We start from the raw sequence: 16,118 nt of genomic DNA, 5'->3' as shown, positions 1-16,118 counted from the left end.
TACTCCAACCGTTTAGTGTACTCTCTGCCCCAGAACAGTGCCTGGGACGTGGCTGGATGATAAGAAACGCCCCTCTTTGCTTTGGGTACCTCATCCACTGCTGTGCAGGTAATGTGTGCATGCAGAGCCTCGTGCACGCCTGGGCGTGGGTGCCTGGCCTGTGGGCACCTCCCCCTGGGGCTGTCTCCCATAGCAGACGGCCAGGCCCACTCCCCTCATTCCAGCAAGTTCTCTGGGGCTGCAGGGAGCTGGGGGTGGGGAGGCGTTTTCGGGCACATGTCACATGCTCTTTTCTGGCCAGAGTTTCTACGAAGTATCCGTGAAGATGCTCCTTGTGATGCTGGAAATGGGTTGTTAGGCCGAAGGGCGGGAGGTGGTGGGCAGAGGCTGCGGCTGCTGTCCTGTGGGTCGGGGAGGCTTCGTCCAGTGGCGGCCCGCTTGTCCCTCGAGGAGGGGAGCGGGGCTCTTCCTCCCTGGCCCGTGAGGACCCCCACCCTGCAGCTGCCAGCCTCTGCTCTGCAGTGGAAGATGGGAGCGCGAGTCAGCACACGATGGAGTTTGTGCGTTCTTGTGAGTAGTACGATTGATGACTTGTGTTCTCTAGAGCTGTGCGCTGCAGTGTTACAGGTTCAGAGGGGGAAAGTTCCAGACGTACAGATAAAGCCCAGCTTTGTGTTAATTCTCCTGCGTCAATTACATTGCTCTTCCCTTGAACTGGATGCTACCCCAGGATTAATTTTCCTCAGAATCTGGAGTAATTGGCCAAAATGCTAGGGTAAAATGAGAAATGTCAGTGGAAACCTACATGGTTATATCTGGTTCTCCGTTGTCTGTGCTCAGCTCGTTTGTGATCATGAGTTAGTTCCAGGAGAGCGTCTAATGCCATCTTGGACGTTTCTGGGTTGCCTCTTAGAGTGAGCTCAGTGAATATAGGCTCATATTAATAATGGCAACAGAGAAGCATAATTAGGAAAGCAGACTTGGTACTGGAGGGAAAAACAGGGAACCCATCAGAAGCTGAGACCAGGTAGTGATCGTCTTGAGAGTGCCTGCTCCAGCTGGTCCCCAGGGGGCCGGGGGCCGGCTGCGTGGCGCTCGTGGTCCTTCTCCGGGAGAGGGGCCGAAGGGCACAGGCACCAGGGTTACTGGTTATTCCACCAGTAAAAATGTTCTTTTTACTGCTGGAAGTCCTTTTCTTTGTGTAAAATGTTGACTCAGATTATTTATTCATTCTGCTTGCGAATCTTTATTGAGCTCCCGAGGAACAGAGAACAGAACTGTCACTGGCCCTGCCCTCGTGGTGCTTTCTTCTCTGGGGGAAAGATGCAGTCCGTGAGGGAGCAGGTGAACGAGACCGCTTCTGAGAGGAGCGTGTGCCGAGACGGGCCGGATGTAGAGCCTGCGGGGCTGAGACACAGAAGCTGGGAGAGCCGGCTGTCCGGAGCACTGGGGAAGAGCACCCACCGCCCTGGAGGCCGGAGCCGCTTGGCGTCTGAATCTGAGGATCCGAGCACATGTGTGAAGGGGTTGGGGGCCGGATGGGCCGGGAGGCCTTCGCAGGTGTCAGAATTTTATTCTAAAAGTAGTGGGCAGGCACTGAGGGGTTTACACAGTGAATTTCATGATGGGATTTACGAGTTTAAAACAGCCCTCTGGGACCTGAACACAAACATACGTGTATGCTCAGACTCTCAAGGATGTGTCAGAGCTGGTGGTTGCTTTGCCTCTGTGTTGGTAACTGAGAGAATGGGATGGGAGACTGACTTTTTGCTGAATATCATTTTATACAAACTGAATTTCTGTTATATTCACATATTACCTATTAGAAGAGGAATTAATTAACTAGTGTGAAAAAAGTACATGTCAATTCAATTAGCCTTACAAAAAAAAAAAAAAGAAATCGGTCTGAGAGTGAGGGAGAAGGCTTGGAGGGCGTGGAGACAGGCGGCGGGCCGCACCGTGGGCGGCTCGGCGGCCACAGGAGGAGGCGGAGGCCTGGCTCCCCGCGCCCCGGGCCTGGGCCTTCTTCCTGGCCGTCTGCGTGCTGCGCTCACTCCTGCCACAGGATGTGGTTTCAGCATCTTGGTTATTATAAACAGTACTGCTGTGACCATTGGGGTGCGTGAATCTTTTGAAAGTAGTGGAAAACACGATTTGTAACTAATGTTTGAGTAAGCCATGTACTGTTCTAGCCATAGGAGGCATGTCATGTGGTCAGTTATAGAGGCAGCCTTTTTGCTTTCATGAAATCTCGTCAGGAAAACAAGTTAAATGAAAAAAAAAAAAAAGCTACACAAATGACCCGATAATTGTAACTGTGACTAGTGACTGAAGGAAAGGTCCAGGAGATGAAAGCATATAATAGGTCCCTAGCCTAATCTGAGGCTCCAGGAAGATCTTCCTGAGGAAGAGCCGTTGAAGCCGAGACCTGCAGAATCAAGAACGCAGTGAGGTCCCTTTGTCTTGAACACGGAGTACAGGGGTGAGTGGTGCGAAGAGCGGGAGGCCGCCGGGAGCAGGAGTGCTGAGGCGATTAATGACCGAGGCTAAATGAGAGTGTGCTGCACAGATCGGGGTGTGTGGGCTCACTCTGCCTGCTGGAGGAGGCTGGGCAGTGGCCTGGGCGTGAGGTACTGGTGGTCCTGACCAGGTGGCAGCTGTGTGGATGGGAAGGAGAGTGGATTTGGTTTTTAGAAGCAGGATCCACAGCGCTTGGTAACTGAATGTGAACGTTGGGGAGGATGCCGTGATGGCTCCAGGGTCACGTCATAGCCATTGTCTGCGTGGTGGCCCTGTTCTCCTAGGTTGGGGGACACTGAAGGAGGAGGTGTGTGTTCCATTTTGGATATCTTACACTTGAGGTAGCCAAGATAGCAAGGAGTTAACTGGATATGGCGGCATGGAGCTCAGAAGAGTGGTCTGGGCAGAGAGACAGTTCAGAGGGGACAGCATGTGCAGTTAGAATTTAAACCTTGGGAGAGAACAAGGGGTCCAGCACTGAATACTTCTAATATTTAAAGGACAGAAGATGAGGTGCTACCAGAGAAGGAGAAGGGCAACACGGAAAACTGGGCACCACAGAGCCCGTGGGGAGTCGGCTGTTCAGATCTGTCAGAACCAACTAGGGCCCTTGGGATTGAGAAATACTCAGGTTCCGTTCGTGCGGTTCTTTAATACCCAGACTGGAACTATTCGGTGAAGGAGCTGGGTGTGAGGTCAGCTCTTCCCCCACATCTAGACAGGAAGTCTTCCAAATCCTGGAGTGGGCTGTCCATTCGGTGGAAGTTTCTAAGTATAGTTTATACTTAGACTTCAAATTTGAGCTCATGTCTTCAGCTAAAACATTACTCTGCCACAGAGTAAGCCTCTTTCCCTCCAGGAGAGGTGTGTTTAACCAACTTTAGCTCGCTTCTCTGGCCGCCTTCTCTCCACCCCGCCCTCCTGCCACACACATGCGCACAGCAGTACACAGCAGATGTTGTGGGGCCTGTGACGTTAAAGCCCAAATTTGTGAAAATAGAGCATGCTTGTACCCTTGAGGCCCTCAGAATGACCTGTTTGCATTGTGTGGTGACAACAAGCACGAGACTCCCTTCGAGAAGCACAGGACGGGTGCGGCGGCGCGGGCGCAGCAGAGGTGAAGCGGCGTGTTTGCAGCGTCGCCAGCCCATTCCTTTCTCACTCATCCTTTCTCACCAGCTCCCAGCCCGGCAGTCTCGGGAAATAGACACGGGCTTTTCAGCACGCAGTCAGTACATGACCAAACTTGGAAACACACATGCTCTGCCTCTGCTTCGGAGAGAGGCTTGCAGACTTCCCAGCCATTCCTGGGAGAAGCCTTCACAGGAGCAAAGAAGCTGTTCCCTGCTGTCCTTGGAGAGTTTGCGCGTCCCTTCCATGGGCCCTAGGCACTAACTGCTTTCCATGGAGAGTTTGCGCGTCCCTTCCATGGCCCTAGGCACTGACTGCTTTCCATGGAGAGTTTGCACGTCCCTTCCATGGGCCTAGGCACTGACTGCTTTCCATGGAGAGTTCGCGCGTCCCTTCCATGGGCCTAGGCACTGACTGCTTTCCATGGAGAGTTTGCGCGTCCCTTCCATGGGCCTAGGCACTGACTGCTTTCCAGGCTGCCCTGTGTAGTCGTCATATATTTAAATCAGGTTTTTCTAAAATTTGCATATCTTCAACAGAAATCTTTATTGAGCTTGTCAGCTTATGGCAGCACATTTATAGTATGCAGAGGGGTTTGTGCAGAGGGACAGAGGAGACGTGTGCATCGCACACTCACAGGAAGATTTCCTTGTTGTCTCTCCTTTGTCATAGGAGACAGGAGCAGAGTGTAGACTGAGTGGCAGAGGAGGTGACAGGATGAGCAAGCCTTGCAGGCGGGGGCAGAGCGGGGGGGCCCAGCCGTGAAGCCCGACGAGTGAGCGGGTCTTCCTCGAGTCGGGCTTCAGCTGCTCTGGCCCTTGATGGCTGTAACAACCCCATTTATCGGAGCCACACCTGCGGTCTGAAAGGCTAGATGGCTCAGCAGCAGCCACATGGCTGTCGGGGCCGTGCAGCTGGAACGGAATCCAGCATTTGGGCTCCAGTGCTCAGGCTCCTTACTGGATTCTTCAGAAAGATAACTTGAGCTTCCCATAAGGGACCTGCCATAGCAAGGGGGCACTAACTGGAGGGTCTGTCGTATTTGTCCTCCCCCTTGACCCCAGCCTGTGGACTGGAAGGACGGCAGAGAAAAAGGGGCGGGCTTTCCTCGCTTGCTCCAGCGCTGTTCTGGAGAGGCACGTAGCATCTGCAGTCTCATGTCCCCTGACGGCCCTGCCACTCAGATGCCCTGTGACTTGGATGGACTGGCTCTTGCCAGCGTAGCCTTCAGGGAGGCCTGGCAGCTGGATTGCCCACTTTGCCCTCGGCCACTCTTGGGTAGGACAGGTTCAACCCTTCTGTTGTCTCTGCTGCAGGTTTGGAGTTGGTTTTCTAGGAGCCCTCTGTTTGAGAAGGTCAACTCTACGGACAGGAGACTGTTGAAGGAGAAAGCGAACCAGTCAGGAGCCTGGGAGAGAAGGATGAGGTCTCCTCTGGAAAGCAGTTCCTCACAACTTTCCTGAGGCCCCCCAGGGTGGGGGCTGGAGGGGGGCGGGGGAGCTGGCCAGGAGTGCTGGCATCTTCTAGGGTTTTTGGATTTTGAAAACTGCTCTGGGTTCTAAGAGGGTAATGCTACGTGTTTTCAGCTACTGAAATAAAATGATATTTGAAAGAGCAAGTCATTATTCCTGTGGCATAAACTGCCTTGAGCCATTTTCTTAGTTTTTAATTATATGCTCCTCGCTAGATAACACAGCCTGGTTGTGATGTGAGCCTGCCGCCAGCCCCCTTCTCCTCCTGCTCCAGGGGGTTAAAGAGCTCACAGAGGGAAGTTGGGGTTGAGGGGGGTGGCTCTCACAGGTCCAAGCTGAAGGCAAGGGTTCCTTCCTGGGGCAGGTGCCCAGCCCCAGGTCTGGCCCACCTTCTCTCCCACACACACACCGTTGAAAAATAGGCAGAAATGAGAGGTGGAAGACCTGTTCCCTGGGTGTCGGGTGATGGAAGTTGTTCCTAGAAGTGGACGGGAATTCCCCATGGAGGAAAGAGGTCAGAGCTTTTTGCAGGAATGAGGCTTGAAGGTTTGAAGAGATGACGATAAAGGAGACCAGGGTGGTGGGTTGTTTGTAGCTGTGCACACCGTGTCGGGAGCTCCATCACGCTGGGCTGTGACGCGCGTCTCTCAGGGCCTGCGCCCCGGCTCTGCGCGGGCTCGTGTCCCTTGGCTTTCTGTCACACTGCTTTGTGTTGTAGCATTTAGCTTGTATTTAACTTGATATTTTTATTGATTTGGAGGAAAACAAACAATTGTGTCTGTTTGAGAGCTGTCTTGGTATTGTTTACTGGTTTTCATTAAATTGGTGAGTGCTTTGCTTGTGTGCTAAGTCGCTTCAGTTGTGTCCGACTTTTTGTGACCCTGCGGACTTGTAGCCTGCCAGGCTCCTCTGTCCGTGGGATTGTCCAGGCAGGAATACTGGAGTGGGTTGCCGTGCCCTCCAGGGGATCTTCCCGACCCAGGGGTCGAACCCACATTTCTTATATCTCCTGCTTTGGCAGGCAGGTTCTTTACTGGTAGCGCCACCTGGGAAGCCTGGTGAGTACATTGGGCTCTTGTGAATTGCAGGTTCTCCTTGCCCTTGGAAAACAGACAAACTGATGCCCACTTGGTGATTCACAGTGGCTTTGGTTCCAGCCCCCTGGGTGGCTGACTGTGCATCCACCCATTATCTCCTCAGCCCCGCCGAGCTCTGTGTCAACCTCTCAGGGAGCAGGGGTCCAGCTCTGTTTCTTGGCGTGTGATTGCTCTTCCCTCCACTGTGCGAAACCAGTGATGGAGGAGAGTGTGAAGCAGGCGCATCCGTTCCCGAAACACCTGCATCTGCTTTGCCTGTACTGTGGGCCTGATAAAATGCATTAAGCTCCTGTAATGCGTTTTTGTGCCTCAGATTCTGCCTTGGGCACTGGGTCAGTGGAGGCGGTGTAATCCAGCGATCACTGCTGGTGGGAGTGTGAGTGGCTAATGTTTTCCAGCAAGCGTTCCTATAGCCACCTGCTGTTCCCAGCGCGCACTTTCAAATGAGCTCTGAGGTCAGTTAGCTGTCTTGCATTTTAAGAAACTTCTGTGTTGTTGGAAAAGTGTGATTCTTTATAACGAGCTTGCCCAGTCATTTCAGACGTGAGTCAGGCATAATTGTTGTTTACATTGAAATAGACAATTGAGAGAGCAAATGGTCCTTACGGACGAGCTGAGATTTGGAGGGTCCGTTACCAAGGCGTCTCGGAGAGCTTTGGGAGGTCTGGGGTGGGCCGTGTTTGCTGTCTGAATAACAGGTGTCTGATTGTCCTCCTGCCAGGACACGCCTGCCTGGGGCTCGTCGCTGGTGGGAGGCATGCAGGGACGGGCGTGTCTGCAGACAGCTCGCTCACACAGCACCACCCGGGGCTGCACCCCGAGACGCCTCCACAGCGCCGCGCTCCCCTGGGCTTGTCAGTGTTCTTAGGATCTGCTGGAACCTCTGACATTCTGAAATCCAAATGAGCAAGAAAGTGTGAAACGTTTCTTGTGAGTGGGGTGAAAACACGGAAGCACTGGAGCCGAGGCCCACCCTGGTCTGAGGCCTCCCTAACATGGCCGTCTTGGGAGAGCCCCCAAGTGGGGGAAGTTTGTCAGAAAACAAATGTTTAATTAAAGTCCCTAAGTATCCAGACCTGTGCAGTTTCGCCAGCTTTATTATCTTTTTTAATATTTACTCAGCTGCGCCTTGTCTCCCGTTGTGGCACGCGGGATCTTTGATCGTCACTGAGGCACGCACCCTTAGCTGTGGCGTGTGGCGTCTGGTTCCCTGACCGGGGATCGAACCTGGGCTGCCTGCACTGGGCGCACAGAGTCTTAACCACTGGACCACTGGGGAAGTCCGACTCCAGCTTTAAGTGGGGGTTTTTACTCCAAGATAAAGTCAATAAGCAATATTTCTGTCTGGCAGGGATTGAATAAAAATGTCAGGGGCTCAGACTTTGTGAATTTTGGCATCGCTTTATCTCCTTTAGGAAATCCCATGGAAGAAAAAGACAGTTCTAACCCCCCGCTCAGTTCCTGAGGTTCAGAGGGAAGAGAGGCTGGGGGTCCCGGCCTCAGCCAAGGGTGGGGGCTGTGCCGCCTGCAGGTGGGAGGCTGGCTCGGCCCTTGGTCCTCCAGCTCCTCCACCCACCGTCCCCCCAACAGCAGGGACGGGGCGGGGTGGGGGGAGGGCCGGCTGGCGGAGGGGAGGGGAGGGCCGGCCGGCGTGCAGGGAGGCGGGGCGGGGAGGACTGGCCGACAGGTCCGCAGCCTGGCTCAGGCCCTCGCCCTGCTGCCAGCAGTGCTCAGGGAGACCTGTCTGCTCGGCCCTGGCTGTTCTCCTGGGCAGGTACTGTCACTGATTTTGTAAACAAGTGAGTGAAGCAGGAAATACTGTTACAGCTGCCATAGCACGTCTAGTCAGTCAGGTGTTGGTTTTGTATCATCTTTGCTTAATGGTGGCATCTGTCAAAACTGTTTCAGTCCTGGTGGGTGGTCTCACAACACACACCCGTCTCTCTGGGAGCAGAGGTGAGATTTAGCTGTGGATGAAGGGGTCTGAGTGGAATGGATGACTTTCGGATGTTGGCTTTAAAAGCTGAAGTTTGGTTCCCACCGGATGAGCACTTTTAGAAACCTGCATGTCAGACCTGTGTGAGCCCTGGAAGCGCACCTCAGGTCCACTTTCTGCAGCTGGAGGCACCTTGGCGTTTATGCGGCACTCGATGCACCCGTCTCCACCCACGAGCTGCTTCTCCATGTGTCCTTCACCCAGGATGGTGTGTGGGTTGTGGGTTGGGGCGTGGGTTGTACTTTCTGCTCTGCCCCGTCTCTTGCTGTGCACGGCCACAGTCCCTTAGGAGGAGCCCATGCCAGTCAGCCGCTGTGGTGACCTGGGCAGGCCTTTTCTTTGTCAAGCCCTGAGGGTGTAGCTGCTGGACCCCTTGCAGGGCAGCTTGGGGTGGGGTGGGAGGTGGGGGCTGGGCTGACTGACCCCACCTGTGTGGGTCTGGCCTCCCCCCTCACCCAGGATGGCCTGCCCGAGCCAGGCAGCATCAAGAGAGGGGCCTGGAGGCGGGGGGCCATGGGACATGGGGCTTAGCTGCTTCTTCACCCTCCCCTTTTCATCAAGGGCTTGTCCCGAGTGCTCTTCAATGCTGGCAAACAAACGCTCACCCAAGTTCTTGAGTGTTTTGTGCAGATTTACTAAGAACAGCTCCGCAGCCCTAACAGAGCTCTTTGGCCTCCTTCTAGGCCAGTATTTCATGGGAAGCAGTGATCAGGGCTCCCAGGAGCCAGGCAGCTCGTGTGTATGATACGCCGGGGGGAGCAGTTGAGGTTAAACTATGTTTAGCATTATGAACCAATTGTTTTTCAAAAACTTCTACCTTGGCTGTTTTCCTCCCTTTTGGAGCGTTGGCATTCTTCTCATATTCTTTACTGCTTATGCCTCCCAAGGACTGTATATAGAGCTATCACAAGCAAAAGAGTAGAGTATTGAAGTTGTTTTTAAAACTACTTGACGCTGAACTGTGGGGCCATAAGGAGCCTATAGATGAAAATATATGTGTATGTGAGTGAGAGTGATAATGATAGGTAATATCAAAGCCCCTTTCGCAGCTGATCAGCTGTGTCCTTTCTGCTTTCTCTCCCCCTGCACGCTCCTTGGCCGACCCTCTCTGGAAAGGCCCCACTTGGTTTTTGATGAATGGAGTGAGGAAGCTTGAGTCTGGCCAACCCAAGACAGAGGCTGTAAACACCCTGGGCTCTGAAACTGCTCCTCACTGAAGTAAGAATAATCTTGTTCCCCAGTAGCCTGATTTTGCATCTTTCCATGTGCCCAGCTTGGTCTCTGGAATTCCATCAGAGAGTAATTGAACATTCATGACACTTGAGTGGAAACAGGTCTGTGGGTACCGAGAAAAGAGGATAAAGATTCAGCCCACCTATCAGTCCCCTGCCCTCTTTCCTGTATCCAACAGTCCACCCCACCCACGGACACTGAAATACACAAGCCCGTTGGCTGTTGTTGGTAGATGATAACCTACTCAGCATTTGGGAGAAGTTCTAGCATGTATCTTCCACTTGGTGAGCGATCCTGACAGGAGAGGGAATTGAGCTTAATTTATATCATCTACTAACCTCAGTGCAGCACCTTCGGAAGTGAGCCTTCCAGTATTGCCCCCGGACTTCTCCCCAGTGAATGCCATCTAATGTTTTTTTCTTTTTTAACCAGCTCTACTCCCACAATTACCTGTTCAGTAGTTTCTACATTTCAAAAATCAAAGCCAAGTGTCAAGGTGTGCCTGGGAGGTACGCAGAACCTGCACAGAGAAATAAGGTGTTCCTGGCTGAGGAGAATCCCCAGGTGGGGGGAGAATATCCAGGGTTATTGTGGTCGTGGTACCCGGCTTCCTTTTCCAGCAGAACGCGGGCCCTCCGGTCCTCCCATCGAGTTGGCCGTCGCCTGGAGTCGGCAGAAGGCGGGCTGCGGCGGAGCTGTGAGGGGGTGTGGTGAGACCTGAGCTTCTCCCCTCCTTCCCAGTCTGCCTTTGACTAATGAGGTGTTAGACTGAGCCAGGGCTGAGTTAATTTCAGGGCTAATCCATTTCCTGCTACTTTTATTCAGCCAGCACCATCCATCAGGAGGAGAGGAGAGCCCTGGGGACCCTCTTCTGCATCACCCCAATATCTTGAAGGCAGGGAAGGGCAGCAGGGGGCCTCCCGCCCTTATTAGAGATGCTGAAGGTGTAGAAACACGTTAAGCCTTGCGGCTGGCCGGTGCCCTCACCCCCACTTCAACCTGGCAGCCGCTTCTCCCTGCCTGGGTGGGCTTTGCTCCAAAAAGATGATTGTGCTCGTCAGACGAAGGATGCATATTGAGGCCATCCACGCTTCTGCTGCGAAATCCTTTAGGAGAAAGACAACTGGTATCCAATATCTTCAAGTAATGAACTTATCAGTAAATATAACACACAGGCTCATTAATCTTCAGTTTGCTTTTGGGCCAAGTGGGAGCTCAGCTTCTCAGGAGATGCAGTTTCATCTGTTCCTTCCCTCAAACCTCGTCCTGATTTAGAGTCAAACACACTGCCCTGCTCTCCCTGGGAAGGAGTTAATAGTGTTTTTTCACACAACGGATTGTTCGGGCTCGGCCTGTTTGCTCAGGCCGTGGGCATGTGTCTGCCCTGGGTGTGATCAGGACATCAGAGCAGGACTGTGAGCGTCCTGAGGCATCATCTCTGGGTAAAGCAGCTGTTGTCCTTCGTAGCCAGTCTTTGGTTCAGCTCCCACTGTCCTGAGATCACTGCCTCCGCCCCATTTTCTCTGAAGGGAATCGAGGATGGGGAGGGCAGTGGACCATGGGGTGCTGCCCTTCACTCTGCCTGTGGCGGTCTGGGCTTGAGAGAGATCTGAGATGAGATGCTGTTTGCCTAGGGAATAGTATGGCGCACACTGGTGTACAGGCCCCAGGAGGAGGTTCAGGAAAGGATTCCGATTCTCTGCAGCTCGGGCCTCTGGGACCTGGAGGTGTGACCAGATAAGAGCTGATGGGATGAGGTGATGGGGGAGCCAGCCCAGATCTCCTGCACCTTCCCTGAAAGAAAGGGCCAGACAGACCCAGGAAACTCAGATGACTGTCCACCCCCCGACGCAGCCCCTGCCCCCGTGCCCTCTCCTCAGCTCTTCCTTCTGCAGCATCTTGGTTGCAGAGAGCCTGGCCCGCAGCCTGCCCACTCCCAGGAGGATGCACGCCCGGGGAGGGGGGGGCTCACCTCCTGTCCCCCAGGTGGGGTTGGAAGTATCCAGCTCCACTGAGACACCAACTGGACTCAACATTTCTGTTCTTTATCTTTAAACACGGTACCTTCTCCAGCCCTTGAAATGACCCGTTTTTCCTGGAGAGCCCCACTCATGTGTGTGTGGTTTCCCTCAGCCTTTTAGAAGCAGTGGGTGTCCTGAGCTGGGTACTGAGGCTTGCTCCAGCCGGGAGTGCCGAGCCACCAGCTCTGTGCTCGCCGACACCCACGTGGGGCTGCCGGCCACACGTGTCCGAGGAAGGCACTGCGCGGGCGCCTTGGGGTTCCACCCTCAGTGCAGCAGGAGCCCCTTGGACTCATGTGAATGCGCTGGCGCGCTTGTTGGGGGGGCGGGTCGTAACAGCAGGAACCCGTGCTGTGCCCACTGTCCACTCTCCGGACCTGAGCAGGAGCTGGGCCCGCGGGGCCACCCTAACCCTGTCTTCTCTGCTTCTTCCACTGCTGCAGGTTACGTGTTCTGTATGTTGCATCGCCTCCCTGAGCAGCATGACTGTACGTTTGACCACATGGGCCGTGGCCGAGAGGAAGCCATCATGAAAATGGTGAAACTGGACCGGAAAGTGGGGCGCTCTTGCCAGCGCATCGGGGAGGGGTGCTCCTGAAGGCCGGCTTGGCCGCCACGTGACGCTGTTCTTAGTTCACTAATGTTAGCCTTATTTAGGACAAAGTCAGCCAGACACCTTGTACTGGGCACGCGTCAGACTACAGCCAGTCCGTTTCCTTTCCTTAGCCAGCCATCCTGGTACTGTAGTTTAGGGGTTGATGGTGGTTGAAATTGATTTCTGGCTGGTTTCTAAGGTGCCTGCTAGCCATTGTATAAAATTAAAACATGAAGAATATTTTTTTTGAGCATGGCTAGTGGATTTAAAACCACACATACCTGTCACTGCTGGAGTCAAACTTAAAAAAGCCTTAAGTGGAAAGCGTTCCAGACGGAGACTCTGAGTCACTAGAGGAGAAGCTGGTGTTCAAGTCCCCACGACGCACGTGGCTTTGCCGGAAGCTCTGGTTAGCGTCCGGCCTTCACCTCTCCACTGTCCTTAGTCCCGGTAGCCAGGACCCCTGACGGCCAGACGTGCCTGGGCCGCAGGCAGCTGCTGAGATCGGCCCGTGGCTGGGCTGGGGGTGGCCTCGCTCTCCCACTGAGCAGGAAATGGGGGTGGGGGCAGGTTCTTAAATTTTTTTACCTGAATTAATATGAAAAAACTCTCTCATCACACGAGACGAGAAACAGTAACCTCACTTTGAAAATTAGCTCCACTCAAGACTAGCCCACGAACAAGAACCACCTTTTCTACACAGGCCCCTCCCCGGTCACAAGAAGCGACTGGGCGCCCTGACCCCATGGCTCTGGTCTGCCATCCGCCGAGTGCAGGGATCTGGCACTGATCAAATACGGCTAATTGCAGCACAGCAGCTGTGGCCGACAGACTGGCCTCTACAGCTAGGTTCTTTTAAAGATGTTTCGTAGCCACCAGGAATCGACGGCCGTGCTGGGAGCTGCCCGCAGCTCCGTCCTGTGCAGCAGGAGCGTCCTCGCCTCTCAGGTCCGTGTGGCCCTGCGGTCCACGGGCCGCCAGCCTGCTCTGCCACGCAGAGGCTTGTTTGAGGGGGCAGCGCCCACCGCCGGGACAGAGGTGGGTCTGTCTAGAGCATGGTTTGTGGGCGGGCAGGGAGGGCGTGTGGCTCAGTGTGCGCCTCTCCAGAGGGCAGAGGGGTGGAGTAGAGGCAGTAGCTCAGGCCAGGCGGGGACGGGCCTGTTTGGCCCCTGTTAGGAGGTGCTCACCAGTCAGGTGGGTGGGGGGGTAGGAGGGAAGAGGGGCGCTTGAGAGCCTGAGCAGGGGCCTGGAGGACCCGAGCCCCTTCGGACCCAGGCCGTTTGGAGCTGCCCAAGCACAGGCTACTGGGAGAGTTGAACCCAGCAACTTAACCCTTTCTTACCACAACAAATGGTCACTCAGCTCTGTCCACAAACTAACAGTAAATACCTGCAACTACAGATGTTTTTGGTCCAAAAACTGAAATAAGGAATCATGCTCTTCCCCCCACGCCCCGCCCCCAAGGCACCCCTCCCAACCAGAGTGGAATCCGCTGCAAAATCTCCAGCCTTAATTCTTGCTTCAGGACCCAGACCAGGGTCTTGCTCTTGGGCAGCCCAGGGCTGAGAGGCCAGGCCCGCCCACGTTTACCACTGTTGTCAAGCCACGGCCCTCTGGCCAGTACCTGGCCGTCCTCAGTGATGTGGCCCGCCTCGGCGCCCCGCCCAGCTCCGATCTCGAAACGGCCACCAGGTGCCCTCCCGGCCCTGCTGCTGCTGCTGCCGCTGGCGGCCCCGGGACGCGGGCCCTGGAGAGCCGGCCGCGCACAGGGCTCGCAGCCCCTGGTCGCTTCCTGATGGCAGAGCTGGGGGGTGGGGAGGGCTTGTTCCCCTGCAGTATCTGTTCTGTGAAGTTTGTTAAATGTAAGGAAAGCTTAAATTCTTGTATCTTTAAAAGAGAAAAATCTTATTTAACCCTTTTGTGTTCTAGATTTACTTACACACATAGCCTAGAGCCCAGTTTTAGTTTTAACATTGTGAAAATATTAAAAGAATCTTGTAACTTTATTCTTTTTTCTCCTGCTGAAAAAAAAATTAAACCAATCGTATGACAGTCTGGATTTCTCTGTTTCGCCGGTTTTCCTAAGTGCCACCCGGATGACCAGGAAAATAGTAAAAGGTCCCCCCGGGCCAGAGGGTGAACAAGGTGGAGGCTCTGTGGGGGGCTCACTCGTCCCTCAGAGTCCAGGCTCCGCAGCTGCTGCGCCGGGTTCTGTCGGGTGGCTCTGCCTCAGGTGACCCTGGGGTGGAGGTGCGTCTGCTGAGCTGGCCTTTGCTGGCACCAAGGGCACATACCTGGGGGGAGAGAGGAGGAAGTGAGTGCCAGCCCCGAGGGCCCCCAGGGGTGTAGGGGTGGGTGTGCCTGGGTCCTGGCACATCTGAGACCCAAACCTCCCGCGGGGACAGCCCTGGAGACGACCAGCATCTGATCATCTGTAAGTGCTGGATCGATGATCACCTCACAGGCCTTAAGCAGGACTAGGCCGGCTCAGGGTGGAGGCTGTGACCCATGTCTGCAGCACCCAGGAGCCTGGAGGCGTTCTGAGAAGGCGCTGCAGAGCTGTGGTGGGGCCCGCACCCCTCCTGACGGTCCCAGGGGAAGTCTCACAGTGGGCTCGCTTGGCTCACAGAGGACAGGCGTGCCCAGAGGCGAAGACAGCACGGAGCCCTGGGGGAGGGCCCACAACCCACAGGAATCTGCATCGTTTCTGAAGAGAGCCCACATCACGTCTCACAGCTGTGAACTCAGGACTTGTGAATGCACACTTGTATATTTGCTCACCTAGGCTGTTGTGCAAAATGAAGCTTGCATTCTGCCCACAAATGAACCGTCTGGGCTTCTGGACCAAGTCCTCCTTTACAGATGGCTCAGAAAAGCAGTTCCCCACCCAAAGAGGCCCCAGAAGCCCTCAGCAACCTTCAGAGACCCAGAAACCCAAGACAAAGGAGGGCTGAGTTCTCCGCTGAACCCCCAGCCCAGAGGCCAAGTCTGTGCCTCACCTCTCCCTCCACCGGCTTCTTTGCGGGGGTTGGGGGGTGTAGCCTCAAGACCTCAGAGATGGGAGAGGCCAATGGCATATTCCTGGCACTTCCTCCCAGGTCCCTCTGGGAGCTGGCGCTGCCCTTCGCAGAAGGCAGCTGGGAAAGCTGGGTGCTGAGCCTTGGGGAGCCCTGCCCGAGGCCCGAACTGGTCAGCGCTCAGAGCTCCCTGCGGTCCCTGCCCACACCGTCTCCTCTTTACTGTCAGGGCCCAGGCAGGTCTTGGGAAACTCCAGTAGCTGCTGGGGGTAAACCAGGTAGCCAGGGCTAGAAGTGGCCATCGGGGAGGACAGCCTGCCACCTGAACACAGAGTAGAACGCAGAGGCCACCTCCTGCCACGAGCAGCATGGCGACCTTGGGCTGGCCGACACTGTCCTGTCCACCCCGTTGCTGCTTGAGGACGAGGCTCACCTGGTCACAGGCTGTGAGCGTGTCAGCAGTGTTCCTGGGCGTCTGTGGGAACCCAAGCCCCAGGGTTCCGCTCCCACCTGACGGGCCTTGGCTCCTCCTGGAGCTGGCTCTCAGGCAGCAGCTTCAGCTGTCCCAGCTGCAGGGAGGTCAAAGGGGAGACGGTAGTGGGGGCAGGTGGCGGCAGCCTCATCCTCTCCCCTGGGCTCAGGGCTGTAAAGACGCAGGATGCAAATGGTAAACGCTCGAGACCCCAGTCTCGATGAGGGGGTGAAGGGAGTCTTCAGGCCATGAGCCCTCTGGGGGGGGTGAGTTTTTTTTTTTTAATTAAAAAATGCAGAAAGTCACTTGGGGTCAGGGAGCCCCTTCCAGAGTCTGCCTTCCAGTTGGCAGAGGGCAGGGACACAAGGCTGGGCCTGTCTGGATAGTCAGTCGCAGAGGAAGTGAGTGACCAGCCCAGCTCAGAGCCAGACGAAAGGGAGGGTACCCCATCCCTCCGCTAGGTTAGTCCATGAGCATTCTTACTTTAGTATTTTTTTAAAAATAAAAAAATACTTTAAAAAGAGTGATTTTCAGCAGTGCACACCCGTGCTCACCTCTGCAGTG

At 54.9% G+C, this 16,118-nt stretch overlaps 1 protein-coding gene across 6 annotated transcripts in view; it reads left to right on the top strand.

Moving 5' to 3' along the window:
* ZFAND3 (zinc finger AN1-type containing 3) overlaps positions 1-12,303 on the top strand; it is a 327,274-nt gene extending 314,971 nt beyond the window's left edge. For 4 of the 6 annotated variants that reach the window (XM_055571518.1, XM_055571516.1, XM_055571521.1 and 1 more), the window contains one exon: positions 11,914-12,303. In XM_055571518.1, coding sequence (XP_055427493.1) covers positions 11,914-12,068 — 155 coding nt within the window. In that variant the 3' untranslated portion in view covers positions 12,069-12,303. Of the gene's footprint in view, positions 1-4,967; positions 5,366-9,332; positions 9,435-11,913 lie in introns of those variants that run through there. The other 2 variants (XM_055571517.1, XM_055571522.1) reach the window with 2 other exon arrangements.
* Positions 12,304-16,118: the final 3,815 nt, after the last annotated feature.

The sequence above is a fragment of the Bubalus kerabau genome, chromosome 3 (assembly GCF_029407905.1).
Source record: "Bubalus kerabau isolate K-KA32 ecotype Philippines breed swamp buffalo chromosome 3, PCC_UOA_SB_1v2, whole genome shotgun sequence".
Taxonomy (NCBI): domain Eukaryota; kingdom Metazoa; phylum Chordata; class Mammalia; order Artiodactyla; family Bovidae; genus Bubalus; species Bubalus kerabau.
This window is presented reverse-complemented; position numbering and strand designations above follow the sequence as displayed.